Source organism: Epargyreus clarus, unplaced genomic scaffold (assembly GCF_041222505.1).
Source record: "Epargyreus clarus isolate Ecla_fem2 unplaced genomic scaffold, WU_Ecla_fem_2.2 ptg000003l, whole genome shotgun sequence".
NCBI classification, from domain to species: Eukaryota; Metazoa; Arthropoda; class Insecta; order Lepidoptera; family Hesperiidae; genus Epargyreus; species Epargyreus clarus.
The window spans coordinates 4,782,449-4,805,644 of record NW_027332211.1 but is presented as its reverse complement, the minus strand read 5'-3'; the positions used below and the strand labels follow the sequence as shown (position 1 = coordinate 4,805,644).

At 32.9% G+C, this 23,196-nt stretch overlaps 1 protein-coding gene across 2 annotated transcripts; it reads right to left on the bottom strand.

The window, feature by feature from the left end:
* Positions 1 to 210: 210 nt before the first annotated feature.
* Positions 211 to 23,196, bottom strand: Naprt (nicotinate phosphoribosyltransferase). 2 transcript variants are annotated; one of them, XM_073084438.1, is made up of 11 exons: positions 22,627 to 23,196; positions 22,032 to 22,202; positions 21,553 to 21,679; positions 17,372 to 17,455; positions 11,825 to 11,952; positions 9,680 to 10,109; positions 7,630 to 7,895; positions 6,807 to 6,925; positions 4,643 to 4,804; positions 3,897 to 4,025; positions 211 to 3,439 (listed from the first exon to the last, which is right to left on the bottom strand). In XM_073084438.1, the coding sequence occupies exons 1-11, from the start codon at positions 22,697 to 22,699 to the stop codon at positions 3,362 to 3,364; spliced, it is 1,767 nt and encodes a 588-aa protein (XP_072940539.1). In that variant the 5' UTR covers positions 22,700 to 23,196; the 3' UTR covers positions 211 to 3,361. The 2 variants fall into 2 exon arrangements, with proteins under 2 accessions (XP_072940539.1, XP_072940547.1); XM_073084446.1 differs by having other exon boundaries at positions 9,797 to 10,109; positions 22,627 to 23,182.

The following is a 23,196-nucleotide window of genomic DNA, read 5'->3' as shown; positions in this document are numbered from 1 at the left end:
AATCTTTAAAATTTTAATTTGCTTTCTGACAATGTGTTATATAAGTTTTGCTGTTACATTTTTAATTATTGTAGCATGATAATAAATGGCAGGTGCATCATTATAAAAGATTGTCGGTATAAAAATGGCATATGAGCAAAATTTTTTCACTGTCTACTTGCATAAGATAGATACTAAAATATTAGAGGCAGGTAGTATAAATAAAAGACATTTGAAAAATGTATTTACTATTTTATTAGGACATCTATTTTATAACTTAGAAGCATACATTAAATCTTGTGTTTATAAAAATACACTTAAACTTATGTGCTATAGGCCAGATATCCACTAAACCGAAGTCATACCTGAAGCGGTGTAAAGATGAGTGTTAGATTCCTCTGACATCCCTCATATTCTTCTCATAACTTGTTTTATATCCACTGATACGAAACGCAGATTACTATATATCTATTACTATCGGTATATCGAATATGGTTTGGCATATTCGATACAAATAACTCTCAAATAACATCTCTCAAGCCAACGTCGCTTTGATGGATACCTGGTCTTAAGCTGTATTTGAAGGCACAAAACTATTGCTGAAATAGGCTCACCTTGTTTGCATCGTTAAATCTACTCACATAACTCACAAAACAATATACAAACAATACATAATTATTTTGTAACTTTGAAATATAATGCTCTATGATATTTATAAAAGAAAAAATAACATCTTATAATAGGTAATAAATAGATGCGCAGATAGTCTGTAATGGATGATCAGAAAATACTCAAATATTTTCAGGAGAAATGTTGAATGAGATACTAATAAATTTCAACAATTACTTGCCTACCTTGAATTGGTATATTTGACAATATTAAAAATACAAATATTGTGCCCTGGTTGCTATTTTGTAATTCATATATTTAATGTAAATCTGTATGAACAAATTACATACTAATTGTATTTATGTGACCATCATTTTCTAACTTTTTTTGCACTAAGCGAAGTCTAAAACCTTATTTTATATATATTTCATTTGCCTATATGAGGTCATTTATCAGTTTACTGACGGGTATTAATAACTTTTACACAAAGAATGTCATCATTTTTAGCAGAAATGTTATATTACAGTGTATGTGACTATAATGATGTACTTATGCATGTTGGATATAAAACTATTTTATTGTAAGTGTAATATACAAACTTCAACTCAGGTTTTTATGTGAGCACAACACACAAGATATATGAAAATATATAATTATGACTACAGATCTGTAAGTCCTCATGCGGTAGTGTAAAATCCATCATATAACATATATTGAAACTTAATAAGGCAAGCAATGCCACGCCGTGCAAAAATTGGCGCGTGATTACTACCATCTATCAAAGCTACCTCACAGGATTCTCTTCAACATATGAAATATCATGTGTACATAGATATATTATTATGTATGAAAGGGTTTTTGTACAACAAAATCGCCTTAATTTTAATGGAATCTTATCGAATTATTATAGGAACACTTCCATGCAAGAACACAATACTTGCTTATGGGTCAACCCTCAAATATGCAGCACAATTGTAAGTAGTTATCCAACGACAATCACAATGAACACAATAATACACAATTCAAACAGGGAAAAAATTACATATATGTTCATTATGATCTTTATGTGGAAAGTTCTCATCCATAAATCATATTATTCATCATATTACATGTGGTACATATAGTTAACTTTTTGTTATACGCATGTATTTTTTGTACACAAGAAAATAATTAAGTAATGGCTTTCCAGGTACATATTTATTAGGTAATTCAAATTATTATCATTTCTAATCCGTTTCAAATTCAAACTGTGAATTAATGCATTAATTACTAAGCATTTGAGACTTGTTGCAAATGAAAAATTAACATTGAAATATAAATTGCACTTAGATATATTTGCGACCTTATTAGCAACAGTTAACAAATAAACATTTACCTGGCAACAAATGGATGGCGGGCTCACACTCAATAACATCAAAACCCAAAAAGTAAAAAAACATGTAATCGACTTGTCGATTTAGAAATCATTGCTTTGCTAATACATATCTATGGCTGCAATGGCGCGGTAGTTTATGATCAAAGCATGCTTCGAATGCCCGATATCCATTTGTTATTAGATCAATGAAAATAGATAATTTTACAAAGCACACGTACATACTGTATTTATCACAAGGACATTTATTATGACAGTTCATTCACTTTACGTAAGTACTAATCTAAATGCACTAATTTCTATGTAGAAATTTACTCCACATTTTCCATCTGATGTATATTCGTAATTATAGCGTCGTTAACAATGATATTATTTGCAAGATAATATCGTCGCTACAATATAAATAACATCCACTCTTTATATTTCTATATTGACAAATGACAATGTTACTTTCCTACCTATAGTCTTGTTAAACATAATTAAATATTATGTATTTAACTGGCAATGTTAACTTTTAAATCATAGTCTTGTTACTTTAATGATATATTCTCAAATGACAATTTTACACTATAAATCATGGTCTTACAAACATATTTATTATATTGCCAAATGATACCTTCACCAATTAACTATACCAGACATATGTATAACTGACATACAACATAGAAAAACCTTATTTTTATATGTAATTTCTTTAATATATTATTATGTCACTGGGACAGTAACTACAATATTTAAATACTAATTACATGTACTTCTTAAACAAGTTGTCTCCATAGGAGTCACCAAGACTCAAAGAAGTATTAGTTGGTGCACAAAATTAATATTTAATACCACCACCAACAATATATTTTCGTGTGACTAGTACAGAATATAAAACTCACTTTCTCCCTAACCTAATTCATATTCTCTATGCCTACAAGTTTTAAAAAAATGGCAAAAATCCTTGATTTTCTTCTATTCTATATATCGATACCTTAATTCGCAAATCAACCAACTCCACTTTTTGTCCAAATTCTTTATTTTTATTTATTTTGATATCGTTCAACGCCATTTACTATCAAAATAAATATTTTGACAAATTAAAAAAAAAACATTTTGACAAAAAGTAGAGTTGGCTGATTTGCGAAATAAAGTATTGCTATGTGACCAAGACTATGTCTTCTTCGACACCCTTGATTAAAACTTTATATAATTGGAATATACAAAGACATACAGATATAGTTAAAAACAATAAACATAAATAAAACAAACAAATAAAAAATACTCTACTCACAACTGGTTAACACACTCCTTCGATAGATTTTAAGGGTTTTATCTATCCACAAATTTTGTTTATATATCATGAATAAGGGGTACACATCATGCATATATCCATTGATATTCGTCATCATCTGAATTTCATGATAGTTCTCCAATTGGAGCATTTTGCAGCCACAAATCATGTATGAAATTGTAAAGATCATCACTGACAGCCACCTGAAATATAATCACAATAAAATTAAAGCCTTTTGATTTAAAGCAGACGTATGAAATATAGTGTAAAAGCTAATGCTTATAAATATAATGAGTAAACACTTTACTTCTCGCACAGCTTGTAATCTTAAAATTCTTGTGTCACAATGTTAGTTAACGTACTCTTCCGAAACAGCTTTACCGTTTTTCACCAAATTTTATATGCTTATTTAGTAGGTCTGAGAATCGGCTACTATCTATTTTTCATACCCCTAAGTGATAAGGGTTGTTCACCCTTAACATTTTTTTATTTATATGGCAACGCAACGTTTGCCAACAACATTTTCTACATTATAACAAAACCAGAGTATGTAATAAGGGAATTCTCAGGATGTTTGATGTTTTAAGCAATATTTACTAATATAAACCAACTGTGTATGTGAATTGTGACTAAATCGAATTGAGAAAAATGTTAATTTACCTTATATGGAGTTGGGTTCAAGTTCCTCTTGATATCCTGTCGAAGAGTCTTCAGTGATGATTGTACTCTCTGTCTTACTTCAGACAGTGGCTTGGGATTGATACAAATGCGTCCATCGTTCCAATACACCTTGAATTAAATAAACATTTTTTATACACATACGAATATCAAACTTACTAAATGATGGGATAAAAAATAGAACAACATTTATAAACATCAGTTCACTCGCCTTTGATAAGAGCGACAACATCGCAGTGTCATGACGTAAAATCTTTTGCTGCGAGTGTGATTATGTGTGTGAGGTTATGTCTTAGGAATAAGGTACAATATGCATTTACTTAATTTGACGTATTTGCAACATTGTAGTTTAATTACGTCTCGCTCGATTTATAATGTTTTTGAGACTAGGCAAAGCGTGAAGAAAATTAAAAAAATGCAAAAAAAATCCTGTTCCTAAAGTACTATAGATATTTGATAGAAAATTTGTTTGGAGGCTTGGGAGATGGATAGTTTCTAATAGTTAAATTTATTGTCGAATGAAAGTATCCACCCTGTATATAATTGACCAAATGCAAGCAATTCGTTAAAAGTAATCTGAGAAGTATTGAGTGTTACCACTTAATACTTTTCACATTACTTCTAAAATCGTCATGTGTTTGCCTGGAAACCGTATTTTGCATTCCCAGCGCCGACTTCAATGAGTAAATGTATAACTAATATGCCATCACGGCTCTTATTATCCTTACCTGATATAAGTGTTCCACCTTGCTCGGTATAACATAAGCTCTTTTAGACTCCTGGAAAGGGTGTCGGCATAGAACCTTTTGGCCGACCTCAGGAGCGGGTTCCGATGACCGTTGGAGAAGGTCTATCAATGCGTGCCCGTCAGCTCCAAATAATCGGTACGCCTGAAATATGTAAAGAACGAAATGATCAAGAGAATAAGAGTTTCTTTTTACCTGACTGGCAAGGAGGGTTATGCATTTCGCGCATGTTTGTATTTTTCTTTATACTCTCGGATCTTCCAAACGGCTGGATGGATTTGGACAGATATGGTGTCGTTCTATTTCTCTCAAATACTCCAGTGTCCTTAGATAGGTTTTCGAAAAAAAAACACACGATAATGCGCATTTTTGGCGCCAAATAGTAATTTTAATTAGTATGAATGGCAACAAGCTATATGTTGGAGCTAACTTTTATCAATCGTCTTACTCGAGTTACAAAAGACCCAAAATTTATACGCCCACGAAATTATTATTTTATTCACATGCGTGTCCACTATTTTTATTGTAAGATTAAATAGGAACATTTTTATGTTTTTGCAGGTATTTAGTATAATAAAATAGTTAAATTCCTGCAAAACAGTTAAGCAAAAGCTTTTATTTTTTGCTACATATATTTTAATTATCTTCGGTACACAAAATGACGAACTTTAATAAAATTTTATTCATTGGAAGTGAATGAAGATGGAAATTCAAAAAGGCAGCCTGATTCATTAATAAAGGCATTTGTCATTATTGACTAGTTTCTGTTTTTGTTGTTTTGTTGTCTGTCTGACTTCAAATGAAAAATTCCAATGATATCACTTTAACTCTGTCATCAATCTTGTGGCTTTAATCCCTTAGGACTGGTACATTAGGCCATGATTCTACTATTTCGTTTATCTATGTTTCATTTACATACTTCAATATAATCGTCTTATCGGTCAATAGTCCAAGGCCCGCTGATTGCTATTTTCTTGTTATTTAAATTTTATCTCCTAATAGCTATACAATATCATATCGTTTATTTCCATGCACCAGTAATAATTGCGTATTTCGCAACAATCGTATTATAAGATCCAGTAAATGCTTTACATACAGTTGCGTAGGTAGTATCTATTTAAGTCGAATGACATTACAATATTTATTTGTAGATCGATTAGGAAAACCAACTGCGTGGTAAATCTTAGCTTAGGTAATTATTTACTAAAGTTATACGTCATATGATTATGTTGCATTTGGTAACACAGAATCATATAATAAAAATCTCGATAGGTCCAATATGTAAATCATAGACCTTAGGTACAATACAAGTCTGTGATGTAAATGAAAGAAATGAAACTCTTCGTACTTAATGCATATCCTTAGAATAGACTATAAATGTAATTAGTGTGTAAATATATAAAACGTACTAAAAATGTAAGGAATAATATAAAATAACATTTACTTAAAGCAGACCACAAAGCAGTATTTATAGCTGGTGATATAAAAAAAAAACATTATAAAAATTGTCTATGGCACGTAAGATTTCTACAGTACTATCTCATTTATGATGTTTGCAAACAACAGAACTATAAATGCTTAACTATCTCCTACATTATAGAATACTGACCTTAAATAACTACATAATTACATTAGATAAAAATATTGACGTCACACAAAAAGATAAAATGTAATTGCAAACTTTCTCTGGCTCTGTGCCTATGTATAATTAATCATTAATAATGTCGCCAATATCCATAAACATAACATTTATTAGATAAATAAGACTCATATCAGTTTTTATAATTCAAACAGTCAAATTGTACTTTCTTTCTTTAGTTTTATGTACTTAACTTTCTTTATATTTGAATTTGCGTTAAATCTAATACATAAAAATGTACATAAATAAAATGCCATGAAACTCAGTGTCTTAGAATTTAGAAAAAAAAACGTAAAATACACTAATTAATGTTAGTAGAAAAAAAATAAAGTATAAATATGCGGAATGCAATAATGCGGAGGGTAGTCTTAAAACTTGTACCTAAACAATGTATAGTACTAGTACCAAATAATATATGTTACATATAAGTTGTAATATTAATTGTAACTGTCTATAGAGAGTGAATGCGGTTACATTTACATTTTACATCTTTAATACAGTTCTTACCTCTTTGTGACCGGGTATGGTGACTTTTCCAACATCCTGACTCAATTTTATTCGAGGTTGTCCATTGATCTCCACAAGTTTGTACACACATCCCAAGGCCGGCTGACGTTGGCATGTTACTGTAATTTATTAGAAAACCCCTTAAAAACTTGTGTCTTTATAACTAGTGCAAATACCGGGTATTTATTTTACATTGATTTCAACGGCTTGGTAAATTTCGAATTACAACGAACGATAATTAATTCAAACATATGAATTCAATTTAAAAACTCTGTGAACTTTTCATGCTTTCGTAACAAGGAATGACAATGCTTTAGGCTAATTAGCAATTATTTCTGATATATGTGCCACATTATAATACCAATAACATCCATATATTATTCTTAATTGTTATGATATAGCAAAATCTTGCCTTCAAATTCCATTAAAATCTATTGTTTAAATAATCTCTCATTTCAAACGATTTTTCTAATTATAAGATGGTAGAATTTTTCGTCGTTTGACTGCATTGACACAACCTATCTATATCTGTTCTGTGTGTTGTTATATGTTCTTTTAATATACACATAGATGTCTATATTAAAAAAACAGTCGCTTAGCGTTGGTGGGTTTTGGTTATCAAAGTAAGTTTATGGTGATAAGAGACACAAAAGGTGTTCAAAAATAGTAATTAAGGTTGGCAAGTATGTGTAGTGGAGCTTCGGCAAGACTTTAATTCTCGGATTCGGTTAATTACAGATATCCTTACGCGGCAGCGTCCACTTTCCAAGAAATGAACTGGAAGTTGATTTTGAACTAAAAAGAAAATAACAAAATAATTTACCCAAATGTGTCCCAATGCCAAAGCAGTCAATCTGATGTCCTTGCTCGTTCAGACTGAGGATAGTTTCTTCGTTAATATCATTAGAGGCGACGATCGTGAGCTTATCAAACCACGGCACGTTAAACACTTTGCTTATCTTCCCAAATGTCTCTCGGGCGAGCACTGAGAGGTAAGCCAGATCGCCACTATCTATGCGGATTCCTACGGCTCGGTAACCACAGTCGTTAAGTGCTAATGCCACCGCACAGAAGTTTAGGAGGCCACTCCTGTCAAAGATAGAATAACGAAGTTCAACAGCAAAGTAGCGAGAGTAGATCGAAAGTCGAGAAAAAAAGAGTAGGTTCTAAAACCCAAAAGTTAAGGAAGATAATAAGAAGAATTACAAGAAGGAGGTTGCTTTTAAAATGTTCTAAAAGTTTTACATAATTTTTGGATGTGTAAACGATAAAATAATTTTACACATTCGTCAATTTGGAAAATAAAATCAAAATATTTCGTCATTTTTCAAACTCTCACAAAAACACGTTTCAGTTGAGAACCTTCTCCTTTTTAGAAAGTAGTTAAAATAAGAAATATTTCGTGTTTTACAAAATTAAGGATTGAAACTTTTGAGATTGCAAATTCATGATCTTCTATGAGAATTGTATCGTGACATTTCCTATATCAAATGAAGATTATGGTGATTTTTGGTTGCTTGGATCATTGGTCTGAAATCATTAATAGCAGTCAGAAAAATTCAACACAGTTTTCATAAGAAGGCATTCATTTATATTTGGATATATGTATACTCGTATAAATATGAAGATTTCGACGTTTTAAACAGTTTTATTTGAAGAATAACAATAATATTTTAAGAGTAATATTCTTGTTATGGAGGTTTATGAATTTGCAATCTCTAACCACTCAAAATATCTATGTCATGAATTAAGGGCGTATTTATCAGTCGTTATTGAATAGAATAACACATGCAAAGTGTGGTGGATGCCAGCATGCAATGGATGCCGTATAAATTATATGTTATGGAAATCCATATATCTTCAACTAATTCAAATACGCCCTTATTCTAAATAAGTTACTAAAATTTACGTTAATAATAATATATTTATGTAGTGTAGTGTGAATATGTCTAGAAACTCAGGTATATTACGTAGCAAGTACCTATTATGTAAGACTGCGCGTACATCTGATAAATTTAGAAAAAATGAAAAAAACAATATCGACAAAAATTATAATATTCCTCGATAATATACATAATCAGTCAGATGACGTCAATGACCATTAATTATTTAATTCATTCATTATCGTCATGACATGCCAAAATCTTAGTTTAGTTAACCAAATTGTAATTTTCATACAATAATCCCAATGTAGACACAGCCTTATGTTTACGTACATCAACATAAAATGACAGTGGTTGTTATTGAAAATAATAAAATTGTCCACAATCAGTATTGATACTTATCAAGGCGGTGGTTAAGTGATGTCATTCTGAGCTTCATTCAATCAAATCAAGGTCATATGGATTATGTTGTATCACTTGCTTACTAAATTTGTTATGAAATAGTAATCTATCGTTCTACCCAAATAATGGAATGTGTTGTGGTTAGCATACATGCAAATATATTAAATTAATTACTGTGAATGTGTGCAATCCCTATACAATGCAACTGTGCCCAATGACTGACATTGTCCCTATTCTCGCTCATAGGTCCAGGACAATACGTCACACTGAAGCAAAATGTAGGTCCTCGTCGGACGTGTTCTCATGTATTTACATTCAGTAAGATGAAACGCCGTCCGCATGCGCTTCACTGAAAAAGCGAAACAAAATGTACCGTAAACTACGACCATGGAACCCGGACGGGCAATCTCGGTACGTGTTAGAGAGTGCTACGGCTATCCCCGGTGCGGGCCATGCCGGGCCTAGCGATGGGTAATGCATGAGGGTGGCATCGCGCTTCGCGGACCGTCGCAATACAGGACCACACAAATATAAACGAACAATGCAAAATAAAATCAGACACCATATCAACGGGCCTTGCATGTTTACCTCAGTGTGCGTTCGACCGTGTCATATCCGTACGGATGCGGACTCGGGCGTCTATTGGATCCACAGTTGCTATCGGGGGGATGGCCGTTCGGCGGCGGCGTGGCGCGGATATAATACCTCTTCACATCGTACGTGTCGACGAGGGCGAGGAATCCGGTGGGGAAGGCGACGGCGTAGGAGACGAAGGCGGCGACTTCGCCGTCGCTGGCCTCGTCCGGGGAGAGGTCGAGCACGGCGGCGAGGCGCGCGCGCCAGGCCAGCGCGGGCGGCAGCAGCTCCACGGCGGCGCGCGTGTCCGCGTGCGCCAGCGCCGCGGCCGGCAGGTCCGCCAGCGTGCTGAACGACGTCACGAACGAGTGCGCGTGGGTGCCCTTCACCGGGATGTCGAACATCTTGCCCGCCAGCACGTTACTCGTGCCGTCGAAGCCACCTGGAAGATAACAACTTTGAAAGTAACTAAAGGATTCGAGTTATGTCAAAATTGACACTTACAGGTTATTTTTCCTTATAGGATCTAACATGATAAAATATAATATTGGTGTTATTTTGGTATTTTTGGTTCTGTTTTATTACCATCCGCAAACCTATTATGTATTGCGCAAGAGAAATAGAAGACAGTTATCTAAATAGATAGATACTAAGTGATAATATAATTTCTTATACATTGGATAGATTTACAATTTTAATAAAAAAATGTCAATATTCGAAAATTTTATTGAATTTAAAGTGAATATTTGTAATACAAAAATGTTATTCACTTTAAAACGATATTGATGTGACCTCGTTACTTAAAATACCTATAATTAGCAAGTAACCTCATTTACATAATATCTGCAAGATATACAATATACATATACATAAATTTAAATGTCTTGTCCACCTTGTATCGTGACTACGAACTCAGTTATATATAAAAACATAACAATACGCAAAACAATGACACAGTTATTACGCAAAGAATAATTAACTCGTCACGAAGTGTGTCTTCTTGTTGCCTTCAAAAACATTTAAACTTTGTACAAGTCTATTGACATACTGAACTGCAGTAACACGCTCAAGAAGATCTTAATTAAATGCGTTACAAATTAGAAAAATGCTACAATGACAAAACATTCAATATTTGCTTATCAAAGGATTAAAATCAATAATGCCGTATATTATCATTATGCAATCTTAATAATGCAAATTAATATGCCCTTAAATTTAATTTATATGACTTAAAATTTAATGTATAATAACTTATTTCTGAATTATCAAAATGCCTTATGAGATGACGGTTGCTTTCCTAAGCTGAACCAACCTCACATTTAGACATGATGTTTTCGGCATACATTTTTGTACTCAGATAAGATAAGACTCGACACATGTTATTATGTTAATGATTGAACCTTAGAGTCATTGTACAAAATCGCGGGGTTCCGATTCTGAGAATTCAGCATGAACAATTCGCAAACTATTCAATGTCAAGAATCCCCGAGGTCGCATGATTAGAACAAATTAAACAAAACTTAGTTCGTTACTCAGAACTTCTTGTCGGCAACGGTTCGGCGTTATATTGTACAAGTTGAGGGTTCGGTGGTGCCAGGCACGGGTGGCTCCGTGCCCCAGCAGTATGGAAGTACGCTAATACAATCAATAATTCAGGACAAGATAATTTGCGCTATACCGACGATCGTAAAAGTATTATATGACGCTTATACTTTTATTCGTTGGTATTAGTCGGTCTAGGTATGCGGTTTCCAAGCTGGTACCACCTTCCCAACTATCTCTGCCGCATAGCTTGTATGATACGGTTTTTCGTTTCGAGAATGTGATAGACAGATTAATTTCAGAAACAATGCATATCAAATACAAATTTCAATGGAATGTAGTAACATATTATAGCGATTAATCATTATAGTCCGAAAGATAACATAAAAATTAATTAGCAAAAGACAATAAAACAATAAAATTAAACGATTCGTGCAGCAATTATGTTATTATCGTATCTGTAGCTGCATTATTTTTAATGCATTATTCACCTTAGGTCCATACCTACATTATACCTTAGGTATCTATCTAATAAATGATTGGTCAAAAAGTTATCCAGAGATTAGTAGAGGAGGTATTAGAAATAAACATAGGTATATATAAAAAAAATCTAACCGATATATGAGTATTTTGAGGCAGACAATCCCCCATCAGGTCCTTGAGCTCTCCGTAATCCGAATTCTAATAACTTCACATACTTCCCAGCTACCATTCGATATCTTGCTGCATTAGTTGCCATTAGACTGAAACAACACATACACAATTATATTACAACTTTAAAAGCTTGTCTACTGTTTGCGATTAAAATATTTGTTACCATCTTCAAATTAAATTCGAGATCCACTTGAAGAACACGTCATTTCTATTTCCGCAACCTATATTAAAACACTTGATAGATAATAATACAATTTGTTTGTAACTCTAATACCTTTCAAGCCAAAAGTTGCCATCTGCGATACGCTGATGATGTAGCAGAAATAGGTGCATGACGGTGATCGAATTACAAAGAGTTCTATCACTATTATGGATCTGCTTATGTGAACGATGCGAGAACTCAAATTAAAATTAAATAAGCATAACTGACTTTATTATGATCGATTAGGCGTTATTTTATAGTTCATTTTTATTTATATTTATACGTGGATAAAACAGCTGTTTTGCTTTCACTAATATATTGTATTACTATATAACAATTAAAACACATCGTATAAAATGGAACGCTTGCAAAAATCCTTACTAATATTATAAATCGAAAGTAAATCTGTCTATCTGTCTGTCTGTTTGTCTCTTCTTCACGCCTAAACCACTGAACCGATTTTAATGAAATTTTGTACAAAGATAATCTAAAACCCGAGAAAGGACATAGATAGTTTTTATTCCGGAAATCCCACGGGAAGTAGGGATGACGATCTAAGATCGATTAATCGGAGCATCGATCTTTTGGACCAAAAAGTCGATTATTTTAATCAATATTAGTAAGGATTGAATCGTAAACTATGCATTTGATTTTTAGCAAAGTTGTTGTCCAAGAGCCCACGAAGGTTTCAGAGTTGGTACGACCAATTTTCGCCAGATGGCGCCACTGTCATTCCAATGAAGGTACGAATTTTCAATTTTATGTATGTTAGTAAGTCATATTATTTTCTTTTAGAGTAATATTTCTTTGAGGTAATAATTCTATAAACAATGTCAAACTTATCACTTGTACTCGTATATCACCAAAGTATTTAATTGGCAAGCAACATATGTGTACAATATACCATAGTCGCTATCTCCTTATCAGGTTGCAGCTGACTGAGCGAATTAATTGCAGGAGATATTTCGTTGTTTGTGTGTTTCTTGTTATTAACACTACACCTTACACAGGGCCGGATTTAGAGACGCTCCCGCAATAGAGAAAAACATATTAAAATTTCGACGAGTCAGAAACTTATAAATATTTTTTTTACAAATAGTATTTTTTGCAAGATGTGTTCAGTAGTATTTTTTAAAAGACTTGTCAGGAAAAATAACGTTACTCATAATTCGGAAAATAATTAGCGGACTCCTTCGTTTCCCTAGGGCCCCACACAAATCCGGCCATGCCATTACCTCCTAATGTTGAAGATGTAAATTACTAAATACTATGATCCTGTTTTTGTACGGCAAGGAAATACCTATTTCCTTCCCTATACGTAAGAACGCATGAAAACAGTCATTCGTAATTTTCATTTAATTCAGTCGTAATTTTCTAAAAGAATTAGGTTTAAAATGATTCAGTTGCATTACAATACTGACAAATGATAAAGGTTTTCAGGAATGCAATCTATATACCTAAAGTCAGTATAGAAAGTACACAATGTTTTCTTTTCTACTTTAGGTATATTAGTCACGAAAGGATTGGAAAAAAGTTTCCTAATATTTTAATGTTTAAAATTCTGTGATAATTGTAAAGGATGCTCAAGAGATAATTAAAATCTCTCGTACGCAAAACCATATTAATGCAGAAGATATTATATGCTTCATGATATGTTTTATGGTTTGCAACAAGTATTTAATCCTTAATTATGGTAATAAGTAAATTGTTCTAGTAAAATGCGCGTAGGTTACATACACCTGTAGATACAAATTACAACACGTCTCTTTGCTGCTTTATTCTTGTTAGGGACTTAGCAGACATGCTACTTATAACATCGGCGTATGACGATTTAGCTGCTTTCCGACAGCAAGGTGCACATATCAAGCGCAAGCGTTTCAGCGCCGACCGGTGCTATTTTTTTACCGCTCGAAAAACGCGAAAAAGTCGACAGTACGATCGAACACTTACCGAAACGCCTGCTATTAATTAAATCAATGTATATTGCATACCAAAAATCGACATATGGCAAATTTCGATCTTCGGTAGGCAAAAATTGGAGAGATTGATTATTAATAACACGTGTAAGTGGCAAAACGAAAATTTGGGCGCTAAAAAAGTTCTATGTCTATTATAGTCGTTAAATAAACAGCACGTGACATTGATAGCATTGATCAAACATGATTTCAAAGCTGCGATACTATACGCCGATAAGGTTGCAAGACGATAATAATGTACAAATATCGGGCTAGACCAGGGGTCGGCAACCTGCGACTCGAGGGCCACATGCGGCTCTTTCGTTGTGATGCTGCGGCTCTTTAGTTCCATATGCAAATATAATTTAATTAAAAAATAAAAATCTATGGTACTTGTTCAGTAAAGTCGACATTTTCTATTTGAATAACCATGCAAAGGCATGGCTTTGTTGAACATTTAATTGGTTTGCTCAATTGTTTGTTACTAAAGTACATGTTAGTGTTATTAATAAATGTTTAATTGTTTTAATTATTTACTTAAATAAAAAGTGATCATAGAATAATATCATGTACATAATATCTAATTTGTTATGAAAAAAACACACTTTATGTATAAATAAATAGATATTTTTGTTATTAATACAATTATTACGTTTTAATATGTTTTTTTTGTGTAAAAAAAGGTTTATTTATGCGCAAGTACTACATATTTACTGTTGGCGGGAAATAATTTTGTGGCTCTTTAAAAACTTTGAAATTTTTTAATGTAATTTTTGACTCTTCCGACTCAAAAGGTTGCCGTCGCCTGGGCTAGACACAAACATAGTACATTGTTCATCGACCTAAATAGATCAGTGTTTATTGCCGCTTAAGCTAATGTATACAACATAAATGGTTTTGATGGTAAGAACTCTTTGTGGTTTAACTGCAGCACCTTCGCCACTTATACAGTATAACAGTGTAAAGGTGCTTTGTTCCGGTTTCCAGTGTGTGGTAAAGTAGATATACTAATATGAAACATTCCAATTTAGCTTATTTTACAGAGGTAGAGTAGGTTTTTGTAGGTGGTAGAACCCTTTATAATTCGACTCCGGCGGCACCAACGATACACTTATTTCTGCCTTATAACAGCAGTGTTAAGCACTGCCATGTTCTAGTTTGAAGGGTGTGGTAAGGTAGACATACTTTTCCGAGGCGTTCCAACTTAGTCCTCAGGGGTAGCGGCGCATCTGTAGCCGACCTCACATAGGAATATCTAATCCTATCGGGGGTTGATTACGGATGTCCATGGGCGGCAGTAGCCACTTACCATCAGGTGGATTGCATGCTCATCTGCTACTCTTATATTATAAAAAAAGGTAGGAACAGATATAGATGTGATCCTATGATAGCAACATGTAATGTGTATCGCCATCAGGACAAATAGAATGATCACTATCGTCATTGATACATTTATAGATGCAGAAATATTGTGTATCTCAGAAGTACAAATATTCTAGTTCAGGACATCGTTGAACATATACAACTCAGATAAATCATAATGTAATCGGCATTATATAGGAGTTTACTTCTCTAGAGGTCAGATGACTACACACAGTAAATACAGATGTGTATAAATTTACCTATACAAACGCAACCAATTATATTGTTTTAGAAAACAATTCTATCAGTAATCACAATTTCAGGTTTCAATTACCACATTATTATTCCTTATAAAGCACAGCGGTTCCAATAATACATTACTACCTCTTAATAGGTATTAATATACATTAGAAATGACGTACATAACGATTATGGTATTCTGGCCTGTTTAATACATCAATACCCTATTTGGTAGTTAATTTACAGTAATAATTACATAACAGGAAAGCTACGTCATTTAATTAAATGAAATTTTTTTTTTCGTTTTACATATATGAGAAATGAATTATGTTTCAATGTTTACATGCTTCTTATTATTTATCTTAGTCAAAGTTTTAGTTAAATATAATAAACATTACTGTTCAGTGGTGCTAAATATACGCATATTACAGCACTATATAAACTAAATAAGCACATTACAGATTACAGGATTGTAATGTTGCAAGTTAAATAATCTAGTAATAATTATACCTATTGAGCAGAGCATCCCATTACTGAAAACGCCTTTACAATATAAGTCTCTTGATAGTACGTGTAAGATGAATGCATTTAAAATATATGATTATGCGAAGTCGTGTTACTCGTAACTTAGGAGGTGGTAGAACCCTTTGTGATTCGACTCCGGCGGCACCACCGCCACACCTATTTCTGCCTAATAACAGCAGTGTTAGGCGCTGCTGTGTTCCGTTTTGAACGGTGTAGTAAGGGATACATACTTTTCCGAGGCGTTCCAGCTTAGTCCTCAGGGTAGCGGGCGCATCTGTGACTGACCTCAGGTAGGAATACCTAATCCTTAATAGCATAGATTTCCGCATGATAACGCCTGATACAAGTAACTCTATAAAATGCTCAAAACAAATGTATTATAAAAGAATATACCGACGTTAGAATAATATGTATCAATGGCGCATTGTCGCAAGGCGCTGAATCATTACATTGCATTGGAATCTAATCAAAACATTTTATAACATTAGTTTTTATGAACCCGCTTTGGTTCTTGTCTGTTTGGGTGGAATTTCGTATGAAATCAATTTTAAGTTTTGTTTAAAATTATACGGACGTAAATATTCTGTCATATTGACGTGTAAATATAATAAGATAGAACCTAAGAAAAGAAAAAAAATATATACTCATTTTTAGGGTTCCGTACCCAAAGGGTAAAAACCGAACCCTATTACTACGCCTTTGCTGTATGTCCGTCTGCCATAGGGCTCTACATCTAAAACCATAGATAGACACTTGAAATTTTCACAGAATAGTAATACTTATAATGGTGGCCGCTATAACGAAAAAAATCTGCAAAATATATGGGGACCATACAAGAAACCGTTATGTTTCGGCGTTTTTCGCTCTATCTATTGAACCGTAACATTTAACATTTTTAATTACCTAAATATTAAGAATTATCTTGGAAATTCAACGAGGCAAATACTAATCTACACTAATATTATAAAGAGGAAAACTTTGTTTGTTTGGTTGTAATGAATAGGCTCACAAACTACTGGACCGATTTTAAAAATTCTTTCACCATTCGAAAGCTACATTGTCTACGAGTAACATAGGCTATATTTTATATGAAATATATTTGATAAATAGATTTTGAGGCGGTACAAAGTTTGCCGGGTCAGCTAGTAATTAATAATAGCTGCACGTCGTTTACTCATTACCCACCGTATCTAACAATGATAGTGTACAATTTGTAATACTTACCTAGCGAAGTTAACGAGGTTCAAGAGAGTCGTCTCCAATAATTGCGTGATTATTAGTGGGCCTTCAACTCTTAGCAGTGGTACTCTGAAAATTCAAATGGAGTTTAATACAAGTCAGTTTATGTTTCCTGCATAATAAAATTAATTGCCGATTGAATAAACCAGTATTGCTTATACTTGTGGATCTAGGCTAGGATCGTGAAATTTTGAATGTTTTTTTTCCTGTATGTATGTCTCTACATACAAACACCATGAAAGGATTTTAAAAATTTCATATGGGGGTTTCCACCTTTCATGGATTTATATTCATGGATTATCCTAGTAAGTATACAATGTTTGCTATAATAGGGATACAGGGGCATCAGTATTTTCTTTCATATTTTAATACAAATAGTCAAATTTAAAATATATGATCGTGATAATTATAATGGCAGAAAATAGATTTTCGTGGCGGAGAGCAAAAAAAAAACATTAAAAAAGTTAAAAGGCATTTAATATAAAAATATTATAAGATAATGATCTCGTATTACGTTTCTATTTTCCGTAACTCTATCACAATGTATACATGTACATACAATACATGATACAATTTCCATGTACGTAGTTGATTCATTACGCTGATTATTTCTGTTGCGAAGCTTATGCAGTTCTAGGAATTATAGGGAAGTACCTCTAACGTAAATAATGTCATAGAACATGATGGTACATGTTGATTGTTGTTATATTGCTTATTAGTACCTAATACAATCGTTCATTTACCTCTCTCTTTGTTATTACTTTAAAATAATTACTTTGTTTGTATTTTACATTATACAGTGAATTGTGCAAAATTTCCTATTTCTAAGTCCGCCGATTTAATCTGTGTTTACTGTCCGTCAGTAATTTATAACAACTATGATATATATATGGACTAGTCTTTCCTTTAAAAATAATAAAGATATTCTATATATATGTACCTATGTTAAATTTCGAGTAGGCGCTTAATAATAAATGGTTCCTACGGCGCACAACCTAAATATTATCCTTATACGATTAAATCTAACCCTGCAATAATGATGGAATAACACTCAATATTTGACATAATTCTATGATCAATTTTATTGAACTTTGCTAATGGTTCGTGCTAACAAACTCTTCAATCTAGGAGTCATCATGTCGTAGCACTCGTCGCACCGTCGCAAAATAGATGCGGCGGCGGCAATTGACCCTAAAGAGCGTTCATCGCCAATCTTAAACTGATTAATACGATAAAGAATTGGTTGGAGGGCATATGGCAATGTGTGCTGAAATCATCGTATTAAAATAATTCGATGATTGGTGCTAAGGTTTCCACTTACTACCAGAAATATAGTTAAAATGAACAAAAATGAATAATCATTAACAGTTAAAATGAACAATCGTCATCTATACTATTAAAGAGGAAAACTTTGTTTGTTTGTTTGATTGTAATGAATAGGCTCAAAAACTACTGGACCGATTATAAAAATTCTTTCACCATTCGAAAGCTATATTATACACGAGTAACATAGGCTATATTTTATATGAAATATATTTGATAAATAGATTTTGAGGCGGTACAAAGTTTGCCGGGTCAGCTAGTAATGTAAAAATTTACGTAATAAATTGTCTGGAAATATAATATGCGACACAGTGACGAAAAAAACTATAGTTTTTTTTATTCTCTTTTTTACAAGCATTTGATGTTTGTACATAAATTGAATAATTATGAAAAACTAAGATGTATGAGAAGAAAAATTAAATACGCACTCAAATTATAATATTTCTATGTATAGTATTGTATTGTATAGTATTATATTGTATTGTAACGCATATGTATAGTATATAGCACATTGAACAGAAGTAGCAGTAAATTTAATGTAATTTTTTCTTTAGATGTCTGCTTTGTCGGACATCAAATTCGGAACACTGTATGTTTGAACGTTATGGTCATTGTTTCGCCACGCGGATGGTCAATTTTATATATTTTATTAATAATAAGTCAGTTAGCAGCCTTACGTAGAACACCAGTGGCGCAAGTGACCTGGTATTCGTAACACGCATATTCACCACTCGACACTGCCAGCTTGGCTTTAAAAGCTTACATTTACTTTTACATACCGGAATATCTAGATACCTATATTACCTTTTGCGAATAGATACATCATAAAATAACAACGGTACGACATAAAGACATGCAACCTTATACGAGTGTAGGATATTTATGTGTCATTTGATACTTTAGTGTATAACAATATAAGTAACATTTTCGCAATTATTCTAACATCAGGTTTGCAAGCCACGACCGTTGGAAAACACCTGCGTGTAATGTTTTGTAAGCAATACATAATTAAATACATATTAACTTAAATACCATCATTACGTAAAACATTTTAGATAGAATTGACATTAAAATTGCTGGTTTATTAAACGACTATTAGCTTGTAATATATTAACTGGATAAAGAAATCAAAATGCATAAAAAAACTGAAAAGATATAAACTACCATAATATGAAGTATAGTCCGCGCCAAACTGCTAGTCCGCTCTGAAGTTGTTTTGAGGAGGTGTAGTCATACAATTTGCTATGACGACGCGATTCATTTCTATATTCAGAACGGACTGGCAGTTTTACGCGGACTATACTTAGTTTGATTTGGTCATTAGTCATAGTCCATGACTTCAGACTTTCAGGTGGTTCCAGTAAAACCCAAATACATATACCTACTGAAAAGGTTCCTCACTTTAGGGGTAGTGGAGCAAGAAGAACTATCATATTGTGTCATTAGTAATGAATAGTACAAGTAAATATTTAAAATACTACTGTAATACCAAACATTTTTCACCTCAATGTTGTTTTATTAAACATTTTAATAAAATTTAAACTATTGAATCAAAAATTTATCAATAAACATTTTTTTTTATTTAACTAATTACATGAAATTGGTAAGTCTACCAATATGCACTTGGCCAGTGCGGTTGACTGTGGGCACTGTGGCCTAAACCTTCTCATTCTGAGAGGAAGGGACCATTCTGAGGGAAGGAGGAGGAGACCCGTGCCCAGCAGTGGGATAATACTGGGTTTATGATGACGACGATGAAATTGGTCAATTGTTGAGATTACAAAATATTTATTTTCACATTTTGAACATACACATATCCACTCAACCTAAAGTTCTTTATTTTTATTTCTCTATTTGAATGGGCTATTACACGACTGTAGAGATGTGGACAAGACATGAGGTAGGAACTATGCATGGAATCTCATTGGTACTACCATTTTTTTTTTGTTTTTTTTTTTTTTTTATAGTATAAGAGTAGCAGACGAGCATGCAGTCCACCTGATGGTAAGTGGCTACTGCCGCCCATGGACATCTGTAATCAACCCCAGATACGATTAGATATTCCTACCTGAGGTCGGCCACAGATGCGCCGCTACCCCTGAGGACTAAGCTGGAACGCCTCGGAAAAGTCTGTCTCCCTTACCACACCCTTCAAACCGGAACACAGCAGCGCCTAACACTGCTGTTATTAGGTAGAAATAGGTGTGGCGGTGGTGCCGCCGGAGTCGAACCACAAAGGGTTCTACCACCTTGTACCATTAAACACACTATTATAATTAAAAGGAATTTTAATGATGTTACTGACCACAATATTTTATTACCATTTCTATAATCTTCTTAGGTCAACTAATTGCAATAAAATAGGATGTGCCTAAACAGTAATATTGGCATAAACACCTTTTTTTGTATTTATGGTCTCAGATTTACTCGTATACAACTTACAATTAATGGAAAAATACTAAAAGTTACATAAAAAATCCATTTAATAAGATGATGCTCCCATAAGAGTGATGGTACAAGGTTTATTCCCCGACGTTTATTCTCAACAATTTTTCTTATTATTATGATTATATATTACTAGTTGACCCGGCATACGTTGTGCTGCCACATAAATAAAAAAATATTAAGAGTGAACAACCCTTATCACTTAGGGGTATGAAAAATAAATAGTAGCAGATTCTCAGACCTGCTGAATATGCATATAAAATTTGGTGAAAATCGGTAAAGGCGTTTCAGAGGAGTACGGTAACTAACATTGTGACACGAGGATTTTATATGTAAGATATTATGTGTCAATTATAATGTAATACTTGAAAAACTTGAAATTAATAATAAAAACTTACCTTGGAAATACAACCGATCCTTCCTCAATAGCACTCAGTTTTACGTCTTTGCATGTCAAATTTCTTAAGTAGACAAAAAACTCTGGCTCAATATTTTCAGGTAATGTTTGCTTTAAGTACTCAATGTCTGAAAATGGAAATTCAACATTAGAATTCTTTTTTGAATTATTATGTTATCGTCCTGTGTCTATTGGTAAAGATATAATAAATGAGAACTATAACTGTAATCTAAAAGCAATTAAAATTTAATTACAATGTTAAATAATTGATGTATGATCTAATCAGATATAAGTTATACTATGGTGAACCAATGGAAAAAGAAATGTATTTCTAAAATAAATAAAAAATACATCATTATAATAGCCGCCTTAATAAAAGTGTCATTTACTAATGAACCATAATAAAAAAAATTATGATAGTAGAAAAAAATGTGCTCAATGGGTTAATAATGAAATATTTAATATATTCAAAGCACTTACCGCTGTCAGAGTAATGGAAGTTTTCAAGAAATTTAAGGCATTCTTCGAGACCAGCGAATATAGTAAATTCTCCTTGGAATGGATTATTGCGGAAAAATAGATCAAAGACAGCAACATCATTCACTTTTCCTGATTTCCAATATGCATAAGCCATGGTTATCTGATATAGGTCTGTGGATAAATATTTAAAATTAACTTCAAGACCAAAAATTCAATAATGTGCAATAATATTATTGAATATGATGGTAGTTTGTTGACTTTCTAAAAGTATTCTATATGAATCAATTTTGAATAAATGAGATTTGAATTTGAATGTTTACTACGTTATTGTATTAAATATAGATATTTTTTATATAATCAGCAGTCCCTCCACATTCAAAAGTCTATATATATTTAATAATTTTAAGTGCTATTTAGATTTTTGAATTGTAAACAAAACATACAAATATTTCATAACTTTATGTAAATTAAGTACAAAGTCATGCCAGTGTACTAAAGTTAGTCGAACTTAAAATTATCAACTTCTGAGTCGCAGAAAAACTTCTATGCGAAACTTCGCATAAATAATTAATAAATCACTCATAAGCGCACATACCAGTAAGCAGGGGTTGAACGATACCGTTCTGTCGAGCCATAGTTCTTTCAGTAAGTGATTCGACATTAGACATATTCTTCACGATTCAAGAACTTATTGCACGAGCACCTGCAGGCGTGAGGAATGCTTGGTATCTGCCAAACGACTAAAAGAAATAATTTCATCGTGACCGGGCAGGCTGCTTATCAGCGCGCCAAACACTTTTTGACGGAAAATATACGCATGCGCTCCTATTTCCTTTCTATTGACTACATTCAATCTAAGGTCGTTTGTAAAGGTCAAATTTCTTCAATATTTTTAATTTCCCACCGGTACGTGCTATAATAATTTAAATGTACGCTATATCTATCTACGCATGACTAGTTTTAATCTGTTATTGTGTCAAGTTGATGTGTCATCGGATTTGCACTACATTTACATTTAATGTACTCTGTGCATACTAATCTATGTCTGTGCATTGAACTGAGAATTCACAATCTTATCAACATCTCTGTTAAATATACGATACGATTTCGTCATTCTTTAATTTAAATGTCACTTATCATGTTTGAGAGATTGTAACAGTCGTGA